Genomic DNA, 24,039 nt, shown 5'->3' on the forward strand with positions numbered 1-24,039 from the left:
CAGACCAACAGTGTACAGGAAGGCCTCTGGGTACCTGCTGACAGTTCAGGGGTAAAAATGGCATTCCTGTGAACAGTTAGAGAACATGTTGTGCTCTGTCAATTCTAGGATGCACGTTTTTCTCTTGCAATTCATCAACTCTGAAATTGAGACAAATCCTACAATCAGAGCTATCTTACAATTGCTGTGGGTCTGGATTGAGAAGCTGAGTTCTTGCAGGAAGGATTTGTGTTTGCTTCTGCCATTCACTGGGGGCACTATTAACCTGAGCCCATGTACATTATATTCTTTGTCTAGGAGTTTTTGAACCGCACTAGTGAATTCATATTTTTCAGACCTGCATAAGCATTGCCTTTTATGGTTCCAGTTCCCAGGGGACATGTTTTCCCCTCACCCTTCATCTGAAGGGTGAATGCTGTATAAGCATTACCTTTTAATGGTTCCGGTTCCCAGGGGACATGTTTCCCCCCCACCCTCATCTGTTGTCAAGGTTGAGACAAGCAGGCTCTCCTGCTGTCACTTTCCGTGGTACACATGCTTATTATATTCAGGCTGTAGCCTGTTGGGTCCCTGCTGTATATGGAGTGTTCTGTTAAACTCCTTTATTAATGTTCATAGAATAACACGATTATAATACTTCTTAGATTAATGGCATCCAAAATTTGAAGAACATGATAATTTTAGAAGATATTATTAGCAATGAAAAACTATAATGATGTATAACCTGGGTGTAAGGAGGGAAAGGTGTCAAGTCCAATATTCAAAACTTAGATAAATCTTATTTTAGTTCACTGAAAGTTTAAAGGAATTGAAAGTATTTTTTAATGCAGTGATTGAAGTAATTAGATCTAAGTAATTAGATGGTGATTGCAGCCATGAAATTAAAAGACGCTTACTCCTTGGAAGGAAAGTTATGACCAACCTAGATAGCATGTTAAAAACCAGAGACATTACTTTGTCAACAAAGGTCCATCTAGTCAAGGCTATGGTTTTTCCAGTAGTCATGTATGGATGTGAGAGTTAGACTATAAAGAAAGCTGAGTGCTGAAAAATTGATGCTTTTGAACTGTGGTGTTGGAGAAGACTCTTGAGAGTCCCCTGGACTGCAAGGAGATCCAACCAGTCCATCCTAAAGGAGATCAGTCCTGGGTATTCATTGGAAGGACTGATGTTGAAGCTGAAACTCCAATACTTTGGCTACCTGATGTGAAGAGCTGACTTATTTGAAAAGACCCTGATGCTGGGAAAGATTGAGGGCAGGAGGAGAAGGGGACGACAGAGGATGAGATGGTTGGATGGCATCACTGACTCAATGGACATGGGTTTGGGTAGACTCCGGGAGTTGGTAATTGACAGGGAGGCCTGGTGTGCCACAGTTCATGGGGTCATAAAGACTCAGACACGACTGAGCAACTGAACTGAAGTAATTAGGTACAGATTTTTTTGTTTTGTTTTTTATAGAAGATAGTGATCAACTTTTTAACAAGCAAATGGGCTTACACAGTTATATTCAAAGATTCATTTTATGTGTAGAATTATTTCTTCAGAAGATGTTATTTACTGGACTCTGTCTTTGAAAGGTCCCCTAGAAAATTGGAAATTATTGGAAATTACTTTTTCGTGAATATCAGGAGTAGACTCAAGACTACAACCTGATGGCCTAAGGTTCTCTCCAGCTTGGCCATTTCCGGAACGTTCAGTTCATTTGGCAAATTTATTCGGCATCTACCACATGCAAAGCACTGTGCTAGGCTCTGGGTTTTCACTTGTGTATTGGCAGTGAGTGAAAGTCGCCTAGTCGTGTCCGACTCTTTGCGACCCCGTGGACTATAGCCTGCCAGGCTCCTCTGTCCATGGAATTTTCCAGGCAAGAATACTGGAGTGGGTTGCCATTTCCTTCTCCAATCTTTGAATAAAAAATAGCAAGAAAAATATCTTTGTTAAAATCAGTGCTCAGGCTGATTTCTTTATACATTCTAGACTTATTCATATATTAAATGCTGGCATTTTTATAGAGTTTTAATTCTGGTATTAAACTGATTCAATTAAGCAGTGTTTTTTTTTTAAGTTGCTACAAATAAGTAACCAGGTCTTCAAAAATTATAATAAATTTTGAAAAACCAAAGTAGCCCTCACTGTTTTTTTTTTACATCAAAAAGCTTAAAAATCAATTATCTGTTAAACAAAATGAAAATTTAGAAATGTTTTCTCAAAATATGGATATAATTATGTTAAACCCTCCAGAATATGACAGAAATATTTTTCTGAATTTTATTCAATTTTAATTTTCTTATGCATTAGGTGATGATGTTTGGTATTCATATCAGAATTTCCTTGAAAAGCTGTTTTTATTAACTATTTCTTATAATTATTCAAAAAGTAAATGTAAAAGTGTTTTAAACAGTTAAAAACCTAAGAAAAGGAAGTTTCAGGTCATAATCATATTCCTCTGTTTAAGTTTTCAGATAATTCCTAATGCTTCATCACTTTGTATTTAGAACACTACACTTACCTTTCCTGTTGATGGGAACCTTGTAAAAGAATTAGCACATTTCCTCAGGCAATGAGTTATAGGAAGTCTATATGTCTTGGACATCTTGATATGCTACTTTATCTTTGCTTTTTTTGCCCTCATATGATCCCTGGTCAAAATAATAAGGTGGAAAAAAAGAGAAGGAAGGGAGGGAGGAGAGTATGAAGGAAGAAAAAAATCATCAGAGACATGAATTAAATGATGAATTGTTTAAATGTGTTTTGAAGAAATCAAAGAATGTGCTGATAAGGGTGAGCAGGACAAGTTTACTTCAACCATGGTGGTCAAGGAAGGCACGCATGTTGGATATTTGAGGATTCCTGGAGGCTGGTAAAGGAAGGGAAAAAGCCTGCTGTAGTAAGGAAGGGACACAAGAGTCTTTCAGGTTTCCCGAGATGGCAGAGACTTTGGTATATTCTAGAAAATATCCTAAGGCTTGTGTGACTGGAGCTCGGTTGAGTTAGAGGAGATTGAAGTGAAGAGGGGCTGTTGAGGGTGGGTGGGGGCCAGAACATGGGGACTTGCGTGTCTTGGTAAGGAGTCAGGATTTAACTCCAAGGGCACAGGGAAGCAGTTGAGGGATTTAAACAAAGGAATGGCATCTAGTTTATGTTTTAAAATTGTTTTTCTGTCTATAATTGGTCCAGTGAGTGGATCAGTTCAGTTCAGTTCAGTCGCTCAGTTGTGTCCAACTCTTTGCAACCCCATGAAATGCAGCACGCCAGGCCTCCCTGTCCATCACCAACTCCCGGAGTTCACTCAGACTCACGTCCATCGAGTCGGTGATGCCATCCAGCCATCTCATCCTCTGCCGTCCCCTTCTCCTCCTGCCCCCAATCCCTCCCAGCATCAGGGTCTTTTCCAGTGAGTCAACTCTTCGCATAAGGTGGCCAAAGTACTGGAGTTTCAGCTTCAACATCAGTTCCTCCAATGAACACCCAGGACTGATCTCCTTTAGGATGGACTGGTTGGATCTCCTTGCAGTCCAAGGGACTCTCAAGAGTCTTCTCCAACACCACAGTTCAAAAGCATCAATACTTCAGCACTCAGCTTTCTTTACAGTCCAACTCTCGCATCCATACATGACCACTCGAAAAACCATAGCCTTGACTAGACGGACCTTTGTTGACAAAGTAATGTTTCTGCTTTTGAATATGCTGTCTAGGTTGGTCTTAACTTTCCTTCCAAGGAGTAAGCGTCTTTTAATTTAATGGCTGCAGTCACCATCTGCAGTGATTTTGGAGCCCCCAAAAATAAAGTCTGACACTGTTTCCACTGTTTCCCCATCTATTTCCCATGAAGTGGTGGGACTGGATGCCATGATCTTATTTTTCGGAATGTTGAGCTTTAAGCCAACACTTTCACTCTCTTCACTTTCATCAAGAGGCTTTTTAGTTCCTCTTCACTTTGCTGCCATAAGGGTGGTGTCATCTGTATATCTGAGGTTCTTGATATTTCTCCTGGCAGTCTTGATTCCAGCTTGTGCTTCTTCCAGCCCTACGTTTCTCATGATGTACTCTGCATAAAAGTCAAATAAGCAGGATGACAATATGCAGGCTTGACGTTCTCCTTTTCCTATTTCTAACCAGCCTGTTGTTCCTTGTCCAGTTTTAACTGTTGCTTCCTGACCTGCATATAGGTTTCTCAAGAGGCAGGTCAGGTGGTCTGGTATTCCCATCTCAGAATTTTCCACAGTTTATTGTGATCCACACAGTCAAAGGCTTTGGCATAGTCAGTAAAGCAGAAATAGATGTTTTTCTGAACTTTCTTGCTTTTTTGATGAACCAGCTGATGTTGGCAATTTGATCTCTGGTTCCTCTGCCTTTTCTAAAACCAGCTTGAACATCTGGAAGTTTATGGTTCATGTACTGCTGAAGCCTGGCTTGGAGAATTTTAAGCAGTACTTTAATAGTGTGTAAGATGAGTGCAATTGTGTGGTAGTTTGAGCATTCTTTGGCATTGCCTTTCTTTGGATTGGAATGAAAACTGACCTTTTCCAGTCCTGTGGCCACTGCTGAGTTTTCCACATTTGCTGGCATATTGAGTGCAGCACTTTCACAGCATCATCTTTCAGGATTTGAAATAGCTCAACTGGAATTCCATCACCTCCACTGGCTTTGTTCGTAGTGATGCTTTCTAAGGCCCACTTGACTTCACATTCCAAGATGTCTGGCTCTAGGTGAGTGATCACACCATCGTGATTATCTGGGTCGTGAAGATCTTTTTTGTACAGTTCTTCTGTGTATTCTTGCCATCTCTTCTTAATATCTTCTGATTCTCTTAGGTCCCCACCATTTCTGTCTTTTATTGAGCTCATCTTTGCATGAAATGTTCCCTTGGTATCTCTAATTTTCTTGAAGAGATCTGTAGTCTTTCCCATTCTGTTGTTTTCCTCTATTTCTTTACATTGATTGCTGAGGAAGGCTTTCTTATCTTTCCTTGCTATTCTTTGGAGCTCTGCATTCAGATGTTTATATCTTTCCTTTTCTCCTTTGCTTTTCACTTCTCTTCTTTTCACAACTATTTGTAAGGCCTCCCCAGACAGCCATTTTGCTTTTTTGCATTTCTTTTCCATGGGGATGAACTTGATCCCCTGTCTCCTGTACAATGTCACGAACCTTTGTCCATATTTCATCAGGCACTCTGTCAGATCTAGTCCCTTAAATCTTTTTCTCACTTCCACTGTATAATCATAAGGGATTTGATTTAGGTCATACCTGAATGGTCTAGTGGTTTTCCCTACTTTCTTCTATTTAAGTCTGAATTTGGCAATAAAGAGTTCATGATCTGAGCCACAGTCAGCTCCTGGTCTTGTTTTTTGCTGACTGTATAGAGCTTCTCCATCTTTGGCTGCAAAGAATATAATCAATCTGATTTCAGTGTCAACCATCTGGTGATGTTCACGTGTAGAGTCGTCTTTTGCGTTTTTGGAAGAGGGTGTTTGCTATGACCAGTGCGTTCTCTTAGCAAATAGCCTTTGCCCTGCTTCATTCCGTATTCCAAGGCCAAATTTGCCTGTTACCCCAGGTGTTTCTTGACTTCCTCCTTTTGCATTCCAGTCCCCTGTAATGAAAAGGACATCTTTTTTGGGGTGTTAGTTCTAAAAGATCTTGTAGGTCTTCATAGAACCGTTCAGCTTCTTCAGCGTTACTGGTTGGGGCATAGGCTTGGATTACTGTGATATTGAATGGTTTGCCTTGGAAACGAACAGAGTTCATTCTGTCATTTTTGAGATTGCCTCCAAGTACTGCATTTCGGACTCTTTTGTTGACCATGATGGCTACTCCATTTCTTCTAAGGGATTCCTGCCCACGGTAGTAGATATAATGGTCATCTGAGTGAAATTCACCCATTCCAGTCCATTTTAGTTCACTGATTCCTAGAATGTCGATGTTCACTCTTGCCATCTCCTGTTTCACCACTTCCAATTTGCCTTGATTCATGGACCTAACATTCCAGGTTCCTATGCAATATTGCTCTTTACAGCATCGGACCTTGCTTCTGTCACCAGTCACATCCACAACTGGGTATTGTTTTTGCTTTGGCTCTGTCCCTTCATTCTTTCTGGAGTCATTTGTCCACTGATCTCCAGTAGCATATTGGGCACCTACCAACCAGGGGAGCTCCTCTTTCTGTATCATATCATTTTGCCTTTTCATACTTTCGTGGGGTTCTCAAGGCAAGATTACTGAAGTGGTTTGCCATTCCCTTCTCCAGTGGACCACATTCTGTCAGACCTCTCCACCGTGACCCGCCCGTCTTGGGTGGCCCCACCCCGCATGGCTTAGTTTCATTGAATTAGACAAGGCTGTGGTCCGTGTGATCAGATTGACTAGTTTTCTGTGAGTATGGTTTCAGTGTGTCTGCCCTCTGAAACCCTCTCACAACACCTACTGTCTTACTTGTGTTTCTCTTACTTTGGACATGGGGTATCTCTTCATGGCTGGTCCAGCAAAGCACAGCCCCTGCTCCTTACCTTGGACGAGGGGTATCTCCTCAGGGCCGCCTGTCCTGACCTTGAACATGGAGTAACTCTCCTGAGCTACCCCTCTCCGGAGGTCAGGGGCGGCGACCAAGAGGAGTTTCACCACGCCCGAGGTCAGGGATGGTGGCCGAGAAGAGCAGCCCCAGGTCCAAGGAGCAGCAGCTGCGTGGGTGCAGGAGGGCGGAGAGGTGAATGGATGAGACCTGTCAAAAATTTGAACTGCTCAGAAAACTGTTGAAGTGTTCCAGGAGAAGGATGATAAGTCCCTGGATTTGGGATTTAATTTAGAAGTAGAATTATTAAGGGGCTTCCCAGGTGACTCAGTGGTAAAGAATCCGCCTGCCAATTCAGGAAATGTGAGAGACGCAGATTTGATCCATTGGTCAGGAAGATCCCCTGGAGAAGGAAATGGCAGCCCATTCCAGTATTCTTGCCTGGAGAATCCAATGGACAGAGGAGCCTGGTGGGCTACAGTCTATGGGATGGCAGAAGAGTTAGACACGACTTAGTGACTGAACAATAGCAATAATAGAATTATTAAAGCTATTCTTAGACCAAATATAATTCTTCTGTTTTCCTTCTAGTTTTTACCCTTCCCTTTGCTGCTTCCACATAGACAGGTAATTAGGGTCTTACTCTGATTTTCTCTTCAAATTAGCAGGTACAGTAAGATCTCTCAAATTCTCTCAGAATTGGGGAATTTAATTTAGTAGTTTACAGTGGGGCTTCCCTGGTGGCCCAGACGGTAAAGAATTTGCTTGGAATGCAGGAGACCTGGGTTTGATCCGTGGGTTGGAAAAATCCCTTGGAGAAGGGAGTAGCTGTCCACACCAGTATTCTTTCCTGGAGAATCCCATGGACAGAGGAGCCCGGTGGGCTACAGTCCATGGGGTTGCAAGGAGTCGGACACAGCTGAGTGACTAACACACACACGCACACACAGCAGAAATTTTTCCTTGCTCTCAAAGGTGGCTATTTGCATCATTGATAAATGTGTTCATATTACTTAAGAAGAATAGTTGTTTCTAATTGTTAGTGTTTTGTTATGTAACTTTGACCCCTTTTAGGAAATCCTACTTTACCATTTTGATACTACAGTTTTTAATGAATTGATGATTTTAATATCTAATTTTGTACATATGACACTTTTGTTGACAAGCTAATGAGAAAGCCTATGCAAAAGGAGTCATGTTTGGTTCTCCCCCTTCCTTACCCACTTCTTTTTTTTCATTTATCTTTTCTGGCATCTAAGTGATTTTCTTCCTTGTTGCTTCTTCCTGTGCAAAAGTTTCCTCTGGCTGCTTGGGACACAGCATATCACAGTGATTTCTACATTAGTCTCGGTAAGCAAGAACTGAAATAAAGGCAAAACAAAGTGTGAGTCATAAGCATTAAAGTTCCTTAAGTGTAATCATGTATAATTTATGCCCAGTGGTACCTTCATATCATATCAGCTCATAAAGTGGGAGACATATATATTCAAACCATTGAAGGACATTTCTCAAAAATAATTTCCTGGTCAAGGGTTATAACTGGCTAGTTGGAGATTTACATTTTTTGGAGGGAGAAACTTTCATAATGTATTACCATTTTATCACTATAAAGTTCCATTTAAATTTACTCTTTAGGAAGTACTCATGTAAATTTCATTGGGCCATGCCATGCTTTGGTAACTGGTTATTGGTGAAGTAGTTTTTAAATGTCATGAGGGCATGAAAGAATACGTGTTCATATCTGAGCAGGGCTTGACCTCTGCTTGTACATTCTAACAAATGGAACAAATCCTCCAAAAAATTAATATAATACTGTATAATGTTTATACCATCATGTGTTTATGGATCAAAGAACTCAAAATATGCATCCTATTAGAGATAAACTCTTTCATTTCCACAATTATGAGCTCCTCTGTCTGCAAGGCAATGTTCTGATATCCGGTAGGGAGTTGTATTAAGAGAATAAAGACAGATTTAGGGCTCAATTACAGTCTGTTCTCTCTGATTGTTTTACCATCATTCTGTATCTGCAAAGATCCTTCTTTTTCTTTAAATCTGATCCCCATTCACTTATCTCTGTATCTGTCTTCTTAAGCGGAACAGTCTGCTATGCACCTATCTTCTTTAATTTGAATATCAGAAATTAACCACTTCCCCAGGGTTTAAAAAGTGCTCAAATTATGTTAAATCATTAGAATGAGAGAGGGAAATGTCTCTCAACGGGCTCCAACATTGCTTTGGTTTTTGTTTGCTTCCTTGGTTTAGCCCTCTTTTGTGTAATCCCCTGTATTTGCTTTACCATATGAGTAAAGAATGATTAATTCTTTACTCATATGGTAAAGAATCCGCCTGCAATACAGGGACCTGAGTTCGCTCCCTGGCTCAGGAAGATCCCCTCTGGAGGGGAGGGCACGGCAACCCACTCCAGTATTCTTGCTTGGGAAATCCCATGGACAGATGAGCTTGGAGAGCTACAATCCTTGCAAAGAGTCGGACAGGACTTAGCACAGGAAACGGTTTATTCACATGTAAAAAGTCTTAGATGGCAGTTCAGAGCACTCAGATTGCTCCTACACATGCTTTTTTCTCATTTGGTCCTTCCAGCAGGCCCAGAAGGAGGCAGGGCAGGGAGCAAACTGCCTTCATCCTTGATGTGCAGAGGTTTCAAGGACTTACTGGTATTGAGTACTTTCTTTTTTTAAAATTAATTTTTATTGGAGTATAGTTACTTTATAATGTTATGCTAGTTTCTATCATACAGCAGAGAATCAGAGAGAGAGATATATATATATATATATATATATATGTATCTATATATATATACACACACACACACACACACACACACACCCCTGTATCCCCTCTTTTTTGAATTTCTTTCCCATTTAGGTCACTGCAGAGCACTGAGTAGAGTTCCCTGTGCTCATTAGTTATCTGTTTTACGCATAGTATCAGTAGTTTGTGTATGTGTCAGTCCAAACCTCCGAATTCATCCCACCCCATCTCTTCCCCGCCTTGGTGTCTGTATGTTCTCTACGTCTGTGTCTTTATTTCTGTTTTGCAAATCAGATCGTCTGTACTACTTTTCTCAATTCCATATCTGTGTTAATATATGATATTTGTTTTCTTCTGACTTACTTCGCTCTGTACGACAGTCTCTAGGTCCACATCCCCACACACGTCTGTATTGAGTACTTTCTAGCATTATATCTTCATTTTATTGATACATTTTAAATGCATGCAGATTTTAAAGGGAAAACACAAGTGTTTTTTCATAGCTTGTGTTTTGTCTTCTATGAAACAGTGCAAGTGCTGTAAGTTTGCTAAGTATTACTTCTTTTCACTATTGCTAAGGCCAGAGAAGGTGCTTTTAGAACATGCCTCCACAAATTACTTAATTTCCATAAGGCCTCAGTTGCCTTTTCTGCACAAAGAGATTAAAATAGTACTAACATCATAGGGTCAACCTGTGGGAAAAAGGGAGAAAATACATGCAAAGCACCCATCAGAGGCCTTGGTGCGTCTTGAGTACTCAACAACCATCATGCTGTATTGACCCATTTTGTAAGATTTTACAAGCATGTGTGATAATTTGTTACTTCTCCCAGGTACAACAAAAATTTGGAAGAAGCCAAGAGAATTGGAATAAAGAAAGCTATCACGGCCAACATCTCTATGGGTGCTGCTTTTCTGTTGATCTATGCATCCTATGCCCTGGCATTCTGGTACGGGACCTCCTTGGTCCTCTCAAGAGAATATTCCATTGGACAACTGCTCACGGTAAGTGATGTCATAGTAAGAGATGAATCACCTTTAAAATGTCAATGAAATTTAGTGGTGTTGGTTTGACTGTTGGAGAATATATTTTTGAAGAATTATTAAATAATGGCCAATAAGAGTGAGTGAGAGCCTGGGATTTGATATCAGGCTGATCTGATTCAAATTCTGGCTGTGCCACTTACTGACTGTATGATTTGGTTCAGCCACCTAGACTTTTGAAGACTCTGTTACGTCTTCCACAAAATGGAAATGACGGGAGTAAGACGCCATAACTTTTAGCGTTGTTGTAAGGACTAATTGAGAAAATGAATATAGAAACACTTAGCAAAATTTCTTCTCTGTAAGTTGTTGGATAATATAACTACTGTGTGATTTACAAAGAAGTGAACAGTGACTTTAGTCCTCTTTAACACCTGTAGAGAAACAGTGTCAAATGTACGATAAGAAACTGATTTGGGCAAAATATTTACAAAATATTTTCCTATGTACTGTTCCACTTGATACAACAACACTAAGATTGCTTGGTAGGGAAAACAGAATCTTGTCTTTTTTGCAAATAAAGAAATTGAAGTTCAGACTGTCGAAGAATCACCTGAAGACATACAACCATTTAGTGCTTAATCCAGGGTTCAGACCTCAGGTTTCTGAGTCTCATAATAGGGTTTATCTCCACTATACCCTACTGATGCTCTCAAAAAATTCTTGGCCTTTGAAGACATATGAAAATATTACAGTCATATGGAATTTATTATTTCACGGATCTAGTAAGACTAATTCAGCATTCTCAACTGAAAAGTACTTCAATTTTAAAAATAATAGTTTTAATAGTCAGTATTCATATGTTATCTTGCCATGTAAAAATGGAACGATGTTAAAAGTATGAAAAAAGCATGCTAAATACTAAGTAACTCAATGCTTTTACTTCACATTCCTCAGGTCTTCTTTTCTGTATTAATTGGAGCTTTTAGTATTGGACAGGCATCTCCAAACATTGAGGCCTTTGCAAACGCAAGAGGAGCAGCTTATGAAGTCTTCAAGATCATTGATCACGTAAGTTTGGGCTGGCCATTTATCTATCTGTCTAAAACAGTCTATTTCTTTATCACTTTTATTCAGCTCTCCACAAATGTAATTGAAAGTATTTATTGTAACCTAGTAGTTGCTGTAACCTTCTGACATTTTATTCTGTTTAGAAACCAAACATCGACAGCTATTCAAACACTGGGCACAAACCTGACAATATTAAAGGAAATCTGGAATTCAGAAATGTTCACTTCCATTATCCATCTCGAAATGAAGTTAAGGTACAATGAAATGATTACTCAACAATTCAACAATGTATGTAGTCCTGAAATCTGTGGTTTAAGTTTATTTCTCGTTCATTCTCATAGATCTTGAAGGGCCTCAACTTGAAGGTAGGGAGTGGGCAGACGGTGGCCCTGGTTGGGAACAGCGGCTGTGGGAAGAGCACCACCGTCCAGCTGATGCAGAGGCTGTATGACCCCACGGAGGGCATGGTGAGATGACTCTTGTTCAGCCAGATGCTGCAGCACTGACTTACCTTAGCAGATGGCACATCACAAATCTGTGCTATGTGGATATCACAGCTCCTTTTTATTTTAGGTCAGTATCGACGGACAGGATATCAGGACCATCAACGTAAGGTATCTGCGGGAGATTATCGGGGTGGTGAGTCAGGAGCCCGTGCTGTTTGCCACCACGATAGCTGAGAACATTCGCTACGGCCGTGAAGATGTCACCATGGATGAGATTCAGAAAGCTGTGAAGGAAGCCAACGCCTATGACTTTATCATGAAACTGCCTAATGTAAGTCCTTCTCCATCTTCGTTGTGCTGGAGGGTCATGGCATGCTGGCCTGACGCACGGGAAGTCAGGGTAGGAATATAAACTGGAGGAACTTCCCAAGGTGGCAGATCAAGATGACTCCAGATTTTAAAGCTCCAGGAGCATCAACTAGTAGTAGACATACTTTTTAAAAATATTTGCTTATTTTTTGACTACTCTGGGTCTTCATTGCTGCCAGCCGGGTTTCTCTAGTTGCGGGCAGCAGGGGCTGCTCTCTAGTTGCGGGCGAGGGCTTCTCACTGTGGTGGCTTCTCTGGTCGCAGAGCTCGGGCTCTAGGCGCCCGGGTGCCAGAGGTTGTGGCTCCGGGGCTCCGGAGCACAGGCTCAGTAGCTGTGGCACGTGGATCAGTTGCTCCGTGGCCTGTGGGATCTTTCTGGCCCAGGGTTCACACAGGTGTCCCCTGCATTGCAAGGAGATTCTTAACCACTGGACCATGAGGGAAGACCTGACATATTTTGTTTTTAATTGGGGTTGGTTATTGCTAAGTTTGAGGCCTCCCAGGTGGTGCCAGTGGTAAAGAACTCACCTCCTAATGCAGGAGACATAAGAGACGATCCCTGGGTTGGGAAGATCCCTGGAGGAGGGCATGGCAACCCACTCCAGTATTCTTGCCTGGTGAATTCCATGGACAGAGGAGCCTGGTGGGCTTCAGTCCGTATAGAGTCGTAGAGTTCGACATGACTGAAGCAACTTCACACACACACACACACACACACACACACACACACACACACAACTGGACCATATTGCCTGTGAGGTTTGGGTTGTTTATAGGATTACTTCCCATCTTAAAAATCTGAGCTGAGATAGCTTATTCTGTTGTTTAATCCTCCTGTGTTTTCGGTGTTGTAGAAATTTGACACCCTGGTTGGAGAGAGAGGAGCCCAGCTAAGCGGTGGACAGAAGCAGAGAATCGCCATCGCCCGGGCCCTGGTTCGCAACCCCAAGATCCTCCTGCTGGATGAGGCCACCTCAGCGCTGGACACGGAGAGTGAAGCGGTGGTTCAGGCAGCCCTGGATAAGGTGGGTGAACCTCAGTTCAATCCTAGCTGGTTTGTAAGCATAAGAACATTCCATTGTTAATTCTTCATAAGATTATTTTTAAAGAAATCTCTCCTAAAGTAATTCTTTAAGCTATTAAAACCATCAGGCCTCTCTGGATCTGTATAACTTCTATCTCTCTGGTATATTTTTAGGTAGAGATGAATAAACTTTAATTGAAAGATACTTGCACATTTTTTTAAGTTAAACAATGAGAAATATAGACTTAGATGAAAGTTGGTCTTCATTGTGCTCTTAAAAACTTAGCCTTAGAGATCACCCTGATACTTAGGTTTTATGAGTTTTTACTGTTGTCAACACGAGGAAGGTTTACATCTAGTTCTCAAGAGGTCAGATGCCTATCAAAGACAATGGGAAATGAGAGACCTCTTATCTTGAGGAGAGTGCCAGAGAGTTGATGACGCTGGGAATGAAATGAAATGTCCTTGACCATCAACAGAGTTCGACCTTCCTGCAGCACCTGAGTCCGTGTGACTCATTCACTGGCTAGATGTGAATGTGTGGCCACGCCAGTCACCTTGTGCTTGGTCTCCAGTGTCTGATGATAAGGTGGCTCGCTCTGTGAGGACACGGAGCACGGAAACCTTTTCACCCATAAGTGCTGTGAGTTGAAGTGCTCCCGGTAGAACTGAAAGATGAACTCATTTCTGCTCTAATAACAAAACAACTCTGTTTCTCTAAACATTCTGTCAGAGTACGTAACAGATGGTTGAGAAAGGAAAAAGAAAAAAGGTCCCGAACAATTTTGTGGACCAGAATAGATGGAAATGCAACTGAGTCTGCTTTCCCCTCTTCTCTTTGCTTATCTGTGTTTTCTTTCTATTCTACCCTGTTACTATGTATTAAATTATTAATAAAATGAATTTAGAAAGGTTGCATTTAAAAATACCTTTTCCTGTTAATGCACATTTAGAGGGGGCATTCCACATCTCATCCTTTGAAAACATCCAAAGACTTGATCCATTGTCTTCTCTGCTTTCTAGTTGTTTCCACCTAATTTTTCAGATGTGCATTTTTTTTCTTCCTAGACTTTTCCTCACTTCTCATTTTCAAATTGATCCTTATACCTCTCTTTGCTAGCTTATTCTGAGAATTTTATTGCTAGTTCCCAGAGAGAAATATGAATAAGAAAAATTATAAGCACTGAGAAAGTTACAAAGGTTAAAGAAATTGCAGACAAATGCTGGTTATCTGGCTTTGTTCCATATGAAAATAAAAATTAGATTGGGTGTGTAAGACATTTACTTAACTCCTTAGTTTTTTCCATAATGCTTCTCCCTAGAAATAAGCATCATTTATTAAGCACTTACTGTGTATATCACAGTGCTACCTGTGCGTTATTGTATAGCACAACCACTCCAGAAAGTAGCCTTGTACTATTATCCCTATTGGATATGTGAATAAGTTGAACCTCGCACAGGTTTAAAGACTTGTATAAGATCCTGGAACTAATATTTGAGTTCAGATCAGTGTAACACTGAAGTCTGGCCTTTGTTGCCTCACATCTATTGTTTGTCTTGGTCATCCGGATGTCTGTGAGAGAGCACAGGGTGACCTCCTGGGGCACTTGGTGCTGGCTGCCTTGCACAGATCGCAGCGGGCCTGTATCTGCTCCGACTGACTGATTCCTGGGCTGTCGAGTGTTTTACCTCTGTATAAGCCCTTGATTATTATGTAAACTTAGGCTAGTAGAGATGGAGTAGAATCTTAGAGGCTTACATAGTACTAATATGACTATCATATTTGTGTTTATACTTATTAAAACATCATTTAAACCGTTAACAATACTTTTACTGTAGCCAGAGAGTGCCTCATATAGCTTACACAGTTTTGCAATGTCCAGGGCATTGGTGGTCAGTAAATATACATTGAATTACTGAATTTTTTTCATATAATCGTTCATGTATTCAAAAATGAGATTTTTTTCCCTTTAGGCTAGAGAAGGCCGGACCACCATGGTGATAGCGCATCGTCTGTCCACGGTTCGTAATGCTGATGTCATCGCTGGTCTTGATGATGGAGTCATTGTGGAGGAAGGCAATCACCATGAGCTCATGGGGAAGAGAGGCATTTACTTCAAACTTGTCACAATGCAGGTATAGTCTAGCAGTTTCCTCAAGTATCTCAGGCATGAGCTGATTTTTCTGTATTTGGTGCTATAAATAAATGTTACTATTGATTATTTTGAGAAGAGGGAAAAAATTTTTTGGTGGGAAGCAGAGGGAGTGAGGATCACACCAGGTTTTAGTTTTTTTTTTTTTTTTTTTCCCTCTTGAAAGGAGAGAAATGAAGAAGGATAGAGAAAGGTAAAGTTAGAAAGGCTTAAAAGTGAGCTATCCACTCTAGTAGGGGCTTCACAGGTGGCTCAGTGGTAAAAAATCTGCCTGCCAAGCAAGAGACGTGGGTTCAATCCCTAGGTCAGGTAGATCCCCTGGCGAAGGAAATGGCCACCCACTCCAATTTTCTTGCTGGGAAAATTGCACAGACAGAGGAGTCTGGCAGGTTACGGTCCATGGGATTGCAAAAAGTGTAGGACCCGACTGAGCGGCTAACCAGCTGCCGCAGCAGTATCCACTCTCGCAGTTGCTAGCCACACGTGGCTGTTGAGCACGTTAGTGGTGGGTAATCTGAATTGAAGTGTTTGTAAGTAGAAAATGCATACCAGAGTCCAAAGACTTAGTCCAAAGAAAAATGCAAGCTATCTCAAAATGTTTTTACACTGATTACATGTTAATCTAATATCTTAGATACATTAAAGGTTAGATAAAATATATAATTAAAACTAACTTTACCTATCACTTTTTTTTGACATGTCTACTAAAAACATTGTGTCTCACAGTATGACTTGTACCGTTATTTGTGTGATGTCACTGGTCCAAAGCAAATCTGATTGAGCCAAAATCACTCACACATAGGAGGTGACTAGATAAGATACTTGGAATGGATGCCAGATTGTTTCAGCATAGTTTATAGGGATCCTTATTTAATGGTTTCAATTTTCAAATATAATCACACCAAAAAAATGGCAGTTCCACTTCATCCTTTCCCATAAGGACTTAAATTACCATTTTCCTTGATATCTGCTGTCGAGTGATTAGATTTCATTGGTTAACTCCGCCTAACCAACTTATGCATATTTCTTGTTTATTTTAGACAAAAGGAAATGAACTTGAATTAGAAAATACCCCTGGTGAATCCCTAAGTGAAATTGAAGACTTGTACACATCCTCCCAAGATTCAAGATCCAGTCTAATCAGAAGAAAATCAACTCGCAGGAGTATCCGTGGATCCCAAAGCCGGGACAGAAAGCTCAGTACAGAAGAAACTTTGGTACAAAGGAGGCTGCAGACTGATGTCTTTAACAGTGGGCTAAGGCTGGGATAGGAGTGGGAACAAGAAAGGGTTATCCAGAATTCCCTGTCCTATCCCTTAGCTTGGTCCACAGACCCAAATCTCAACATGTTAACTCTAAGGTGGAATTTATGAATGATAATTTATACGACAAGAACTTTAGAATTAGAGTTTATAATGTAAAGAGATAATAGTGGGCATTCACATACAAACATTTTTGTTCTTTCATCCTTACAAATATGCTTGTCACATTCCAGATGTCCAGTTCAGTTCAGTTCAGTCGCTCAGTCGTGTCCGACTCTTTGCGACCCAATGAATCGCAGCACACCAGACCTCCCTGTCCATCACCAACTCCTGGAGTTCACTGAGACTCACGTCCATCAAGTCAGTGATGCAATCCAGCCATCTCATCCTCTGTTGTCCCCTTCTCCTCCTGCCCCCTATCCTTCCCAGCATCAGAGTCTTTTCCAATGAGTCAACTCTTCACATGAGGTGACCAAAGTACTGGAGTTGCAGCTTTAGCATCATTCCTTCCAAAGAAATCCCAGGGCTGATCTCCATCAGAATGGACTGGTTGGATCTCCTTGCAGTCCAAGGGACTCTCAAGAGTCTTTTCCAACACCACAGTTCAAAAGCATCAGTTCTTCGGCGCTCAGCTTTCTTCACAGCCCAACTCTCACATCCATACATGACTATTGGAAAAACCATAGCCTTGACTAGACGGACCTTTGTTGGCAAAGTAATGTCTCTGCTTTTGAATATGCTATCTAGGTTGGTCATAACTTTGCTTCCAAACAGTAAGCGTCTTTTAATTTCATGGCTGCAGTCACCATCTGCAGTGATTTTGGAGCCCCCAAAAATAAAGTCTGACACTGTTTCCACTGTTTCCCCATCTATTTCCCATGAAGTGATGGGACCAGATGCCATGATCTTAGTTTTCTGAATGCTGAGCTTTAAGCCAACTTTTTCACTCTCCTCTTTCACTTTCATCAAGAGACTTTTGAGTTCCTCTTCCCTTTCTGCCATAAGGGTGGTGTCATCTGCATATCTAAGGTTATTGATATTTCTCCCGGCAATCTTGATTCCTGCCTATGCTTCCTCCGGCCCAGCTTTTCTCATGATGTACTCTGCATATAAGTTAAATAAGCAGGGTGACAATACACAGCCTTAACGTCCTCCTTTTCCTATTTGGAACCAGTCTGTTGTTCCATGTCCAGTTCTAACTGTTGCTTCCTGACCTGCATACAGATTTCTCAAGAGGCAGGTCAGGTGTTCTGGTATTCCCATCTCTTTCAGAATTTTCCACAGTTTATTGTGATCCACACAGTCAAAGGCTTTGGCATAGTCAATAAAGCAGAAGTAGACCACATTCTGTGAGACCTCTCCACCATGACCCACCCATCTTGGGTGGCCCCTCGGGCATGGCTTAGTTTCATTGAGTTAGACAAGGCTGTTGTCCTAGTGTGATTAGAGTGACTAGTTTCTGTGATTACGGTTTCAGTGTGTCTGCTCTCTGATGCCGTCTTGCAACACCTACCATCTTACTTGGGTTTCTCTTACTTTGGATCCAGATGTACGGTCAGACTTAAATATTTACGGAATCATCATGTATTTCTTTAAAAATGAAGGCACAATGTAACAGAATCTGCCTGCACTGTTTAAAAAAATTTACATAGCCATCAATTGATAAGGAAGTAGGAATAAGATCTATTTGTTTAAAAATTGTTGTGCATACAGAAGAACTGTACATCAGTTCAATCCATTAAGATCAGTTATTTTCCTAACGGGTTTGTTGTAATATTTTGTGTTCTCCAGGATGAAAGTGTACCTCCAGTTTCCTTTTGGAGGATTCTGAAGCTGAATATAACTGAATGGCCTTATTTTGTGGTTGGTGTATTTTGCGCCATTATAAATGGAGCTCTGCAACCAGCATTCTCAGTCATATTTTCAAGGATTGTAGGAGTAAGTGTTTATGTTCATTTTGGGGACTTACCTGTGAGTCCTGACTAAAGAATGAACTGCTTGTATTTGTAAATTTATATAAAAGCCACAAAAACATGCATTATACCTTCATATAACAGCTTGAAGATGTAGAAGTTTTATTTGTGTTAGGAAAACTGATTTTTCAAAACTTCGTTTGTCCATTGCAATTAGTTTCTATCCTAGGGCCCTGGGAATGAGGTCCTGTAAATCAGTCCATGAAACTGACTAGGCAGCTGTTCCCTACCTGCCATCGCTGGACTCTGAGTCAACCTCAGCAACAGTTCTGTGACTGGTGTACAGAGAGGGTTCCTCGCGTGTTCATCACACCAGCACAAGGGAGAGCCAGTCTCTGACTCGGATGCTTGTCAGGACGTGATGGGGCTGAGCACTTGGCCTCTGTGGGATGTCCGTCCCACGTATTAAGATGAAAACAAAGCGACGGCTTGAAAAGATTCAGGTTGACAGATACTGATTGCACCTGCTTTTCATGATGGCATTTTCAACCATAAAGTTGCAATCTCACAAGTCAGATTTTGGCCCAGTGTGAAGGAAGATGGTTTTCTTTCCCTGTGAAGTGGTTGTTCTCTGCATGCGTTTTGAGGCCAAGGCATCCTGTTTAGCTCTTTTAACCAGGGTCTCCCAGTGTGGTTCCGGGTGAGCTGGCTGTAGTTCCCCACTGTCTGTCTAACAGGCCACCCTACAAAGAAGGGTGGCTGAAGAAGCCTCCTTTCTTCAGAGAGACCTGGGCTGAGTATATGCGCTCACCTCCTGGGCTCTCCAAAACCGCATCAGCAGATGTGTCTCCAGACACCTTGAGACAGTTGGAAATGTCGCCGTGTGAAACAACAGACTGCCACACAGTGTAGTTTCCATCAGAGGAGTAAGACAGTATTTGTCCCCAGTTCTGCGGTAGTGGGTTTGGTGCTGACTTGAAGCACCCGTTACTTCAAGAAGGAGTATGAGCGGAGAAAGAGTTGGATGGATTAATGAATGAGTGACAGGCCATGCCCCTAGGGAAGGCACGATACCGCCCCATTGAAGTCTGGCCTTCGGGAAGCCTGCCTGAGCTCCACATGCTAAGGCCCTCTTGACCCCAAGTACTATAACTAGATGTAAAATGGGTCAGACTGTGAATGATTTCGTCAGTGGTACTGAAACCCTTAAATATCTTCTTTGCCAGATCTTCACCAGAGATGAGGATGATGAAACCAAACGACAGAACAGTAACTTGTTTTCACTGTTGTTTCTAATCCTTGGAATTATTTCTTTTATTACATTTTTCCTTCAGGTAAGTGTCTACATTTTCACTTTTTCTTTTTCCATTTGGAGAAATGTATCATTACCCAACTGGCGGGATTTATTAAGCATCTGTGTGATTTGCTGTTTAGTAGAGTCGTTCCTCTAGTCACTGGGCTCTTAGCAGTCAGTTTCCTTGACTTAAATCAAAGATGTTTTCTCCTCTGGCTTCCTCTTACACCCCAAGGGAAGGAACCCTTGCTTCCTTCCTTCTCCCAACCTTCTCCCCTGACTGGAAATGTTCATGAAGTCAGAGGGAACGGAGAGTGTTTGATCTAACACAATCATTGGAAGTAAAAGCAGGGGTCTTAGAAATGGAAGCTAGGGGAGCTGTGGACACATGTTTGGATATATAAGTACTGCCATCAGTTCTGATACTCAAGTATCTTCCAGTGTTCTAAAAGCAAGAACAAACCTCAGAGCCCCACAAGCCAGTCATGCTGATTTTAAAAATATTTGAAGAGTTTGTCATTCTTTTCCTGAAGAAGAAGGAACCTTTCTAATTATGGAAGAATGCCAGTCTTCAAAGAAAAACTATAGTAAGCATATGCAAAGTATGCTTTTACAGATTGCAGATCATTTGGCTGAAATGAAATTGCCAGGAGTTTGAGTACGCTAGACACTCCGCATGGTAAGGCAGTATGGGCTTTGGTGTTAGGTGTAGGGTCAGGTATGAGTTGTACCAGTTCCTAATTCTGTGTCCTTGGGCAAGTAAATAACTGAAACTGTGTAAGCCTGGGTTCCCTCATCTGTTAGAATGGGGATAATGGTAGCTGACTCTTGGTGATGAAAAGAGGTAAGGTCCTAGTTGTGTGTGAGATGATTATAAACATAATCACTTATTAAATGAATGAGTGGTTGCTGCTGCTGCTAAGTTGCTTCAGTCGTGTCTGACTCTGTGTGACCCCATAGATGGCAGCCCACCAGGCTCCTCTGTCCCTGGGATTCTCCAGGCAAGAATACTGGAGTGGGTTGCCATTTCCTTCTCCAATGCATGCCTGCATGCTAAGTCACTTCAGTCGTGTCTAACTCTGTGCGACCCTATAGACAGCAGCCCTCCAGGTTCCTCTGTCCACGGGATTCTCTAGGCAAGAACACTGGAGTGGGTTGCCATTTCCTTCTCCAATGTATGAAAGTGAAAAAGTGAAAGTGAAGCCGCTCATTCGTATCCGACTCTTAGCGACCCTATGGACTGCAGCCTACCAGGCTCCTCCACCCATGGGATTTTCCAGGCAAGAGTACTGGAGTGGGGTGCCATTGCCTTCTCTGGCTAGTTCTCAACCAAATGACAAGAGTAGTATTCTCATAGTGGGCAAGATAGTTGAGGTTGCATTCAGTTTAATAAGTGGAAATCTTCATCTGGTCATTTCCTATTAAAGTTAATCATTTTGGTAACGGCAGGCTTCAACTCAGTTCATCCAGGGTCTCTTTCTCTCCCCCTTGTCCCTGGCGTGGTGTGTACTAGCAGAGAGGGTACGCAGCATTGCAGCACTGGGTGGGGGGCTCTGGGCTGTGCACCTCCCCTGCCCCGCTTCACACTGGTGACCGGAGGGGCTGGTGGCCTGCAGTTACACAGTTCAGCCTGGCTGTCCCCCTTGATCAGGACCACAAGGAAGAGTTCACTTTCTCTCCACTTGGGCTCTTTACCCGTGTTTCTTCTCTCTCTCTCTCTTGATGATGTCCAGCCTGCCCCCTGGGAGTGTGGAGGAGCTACAGTTGCCTTCCATCGTGTCTCACATGCTGCAGAAGACTCTTGGCTCTTACTGGGGCTTTCCTTCTTCCAAAGCACCATCCAGCCATTTCCATTGTGTGGCAGGCAGGCTCCATCTGTGAACTTCCCCTTCCCGGAGCTCCAGAGAGAACGTGGTGCAGTACCTCAGTCTGGCCCTGTATATTGCCAAGCTCCCGGGACGAGGGTCTGTTCTCCTTCCTCCCCAGATGTGGCCCAGCATGGCCATACAATCACATCTTACACTCTTCTCTCCTACCAGGCATAGGTCATATCCTTGGGGAAGGGGGGAGATCAGTGCAGAAAACTCTGTCTCCAGTAAGCCTTCCTTTCCAACCTATTTCTCTCCTAGACTTTGGCTTTTCTTTTGACTTGGAAACAAAGCATTTGATATCTTTGTTCTCTGCATCTTTTATGGCTGCAGCAGCTACAGATTCCTGTTTTTCCAGGTTGCACCTCAGGTCTGGTGTAATTGTGACCAGTGCCCGCCCCTCACCCCCACAATTCACTCAAAAATTTCCTGCTTGGGATGATTCATAATATAAACCCCTGGGTTAGAGTCAAATTCCCTTGTCATGGGAACAACTCCCCAGCTTCCTCAGTGGCAGGCCCTGGTTCCTGAGAGAGCGAAGCAGGAGTGGGAAGGGAGACTGTAGATCCGTGATGGGCCGCGGGCTGGTTGGGGGGCTGGTTGGGGAGCCGCAGTGTTGATGTCAAAACCAGATCCTCCCAACTCTGCTGGTGGTTGCTGTTTGAGGAGCAGGGCTGCCAAGCCTTGAAACCGGGCTTCCGACTTTGGTGTCCTGCCCCGGCGCTGACCGCACGTCCCTTTCCCGCGGTGTCGCCGGCGGCCGGGCCTCTGACCAGCCTTCTCCCTGTGGCGTGTCCCTCCCCACAGGGCTTCACGTTCGGCAAAGCGGGCGAGATCCTCACCAGGCGGCTGCGGTACCTGGTTTTCAGGTCGATGCTGAGGCAGGTAGGTCTGCCGGGGATGGTGCCCGGGGGGTGTGCACTGTGCCCTGTGGGCAGGCGCTGGGATTGCTGTCAGGGCTGCAGAGAGAGCCCGGGGTGCTCTGCTGGGGATGGGCTTGGGGACCAGTGTCCCCGCGCGCCAGATGGTGTCTCCCAGGCGGGCTCCCCTCAGCAGCTGCAGGCGGAGGAGATGGAAGCGATCTTCCGTGCCCCCACATCCCTCTCCTCTCCTTTTTTCCTTCTCTGCCCGGGAGACGTGATGCTCATGTTTATTCCTGCCAAGAGGTGCCCTCTGAACCCTTTGTTTCCACAGATCAAAAGTCAGCCCCGTGGCCCACTTGCTGCTGCTTGGTTTCTGTGCTGGAGCTTGACTGATAGACTTGTTCCAGCTGCACTGTTACTAGCCGATAGTGACTTAGGTCTCCCATACTGGGCACCTTCCAGACCCTGACAGCACGTGGATGTGAATGTTTCTCAGGGGAAGGGGGAGAACATGTCACTCAAAGCAGATCAGTTCAAAGGGGAAGGTGTCTTTAACAATCATGCACATTTTGCCTATGACTTTGTAACCTTCCATTTTAAAATCACTAATACAGTGATACCTCAGAAGAATGCCTCAGATATACCTGGGGGGATGGGGCAGGATTTGAACCCTGGCTCATAAGCATGTGGACCCCCTGCTGCTTAAAACCAAGACGTGTTTATGGGGATTGCTGGCTTGGGACTGACAGAGCCAGGACCAAGTCCAGTGAGTGAGAGAGCACTGTTTGGTGTAGGGCCTCTTGTCAGGATTTTCAGTCAGACGGTATTTATAACAAATCCGAACTAGACTCAGGGCCTGGCCCAGGGCTAAATGCCCCATTCCCCTGCCAGGCCGTAGGCCAACTCCTGGGCCCCTTATACTTTGGATTTGAGCTGAGGATTTGTGTCATACCCTCTCCACCAATTATTCAGTCCGGCCATCATGCATTAAGTGCCTTCTGCTTACAAGGCATAATACTAAGTATTGTAAGGTCTTCAAGTCAGAGTGGTCCCTGTATACATGGCAGTTATGTTCCAATGGGGAAGACACTTAAGCACTTATCAATTTTAAAAAACCAAATGGATATGCACTATAATAAATTATAATGCATTATAATTCATTTTTTCTTAAATATTTGATAAATGCTGCTTTAACTGCAAATCACAGTTAAGGTAACTTCTTAGGACCTTAGTTATTTTTGTAACAGACACAAACTAAGACTTCAAACTCACAATATTTTTAGTGGTTTTGCATTTAAAAGTGTAAGTGGTTTTATAAAGAAAATCCTGTTTTATGTTGAGTGTTAAACTTTAATCTAGACTTCTTTGGTTTATTTTTTTTTTAACCCAATTCATTTATTTGGCCATAAACTATAGTCATCTGTTTATTTGACTTCTCTATTTGAATGTCTATTAAGAATTTCATACTAAATGTCTGCAAAACAGCTTTGGACACCCCTCCCACCC

General features: G+C 42.6%; 1 protein-coding gene across 1 annotated transcript in view; it reads left to right on the forward strand.

The window, feature by feature from the left end:
• Positions 1 to 24,039, forward strand: part of LOC129659035 (ATP-dependent translocase ABCB1) — a 110,189-nt gene that overhangs the window by 55,080 nt on the left and 31,070 nt on the right. Inside the window, exons 9-19 of the mRNA XM_055590043.1 lie at positions 10,120 to 10,291; positions 11,228 to 11,341; positions 11,485 to 11,595; positions 11,683 to 11,808; positions 11,915 to 12,118; positions 13,011 to 13,181; positions 15,155 to 15,316; positions 16,374 to 16,550; positions 18,387 to 18,533; positions 19,735 to 19,842; positions 22,478 to 22,555. Coding sequence (XP_055446018.1) covers positions 10,120 to 10,291; positions 11,228 to 11,341; positions 11,485 to 11,595; positions 11,683 to 11,808; positions 11,915 to 12,118; positions 13,011 to 13,181; positions 15,155 to 15,316; positions 16,374 to 16,550; positions 18,387 to 18,533; positions 19,735 to 19,842; positions 22,478 to 22,555 — 1,570 coding nt within the window. The remainder of the gene's footprint in view (positions 1 to 10,119; positions 10,292 to 11,227; positions 11,342 to 11,484; positions 11,596 to 11,682; positions 11,809 to 11,914; positions 12,119 to 13,010; positions 13,182 to 15,154; positions 15,317 to 16,373; positions 16,551 to 18,386; positions 18,534 to 19,734; positions 19,843 to 22,477; positions 22,556 to 24,039) is intronic.

This window comes from Bubalus kerabau, chromosome 8 (genome assembly GCF_029407905.1).
Source record: "Bubalus kerabau isolate K-KA32 ecotype Philippines breed swamp buffalo chromosome 8, PCC_UOA_SB_1v2, whole genome shotgun sequence".
NCBI classification, from domain to species: domain Eukaryota; kingdom Metazoa; phylum Chordata; class Mammalia; order Artiodactyla; family Bovidae; genus Bubalus; species Bubalus kerabau.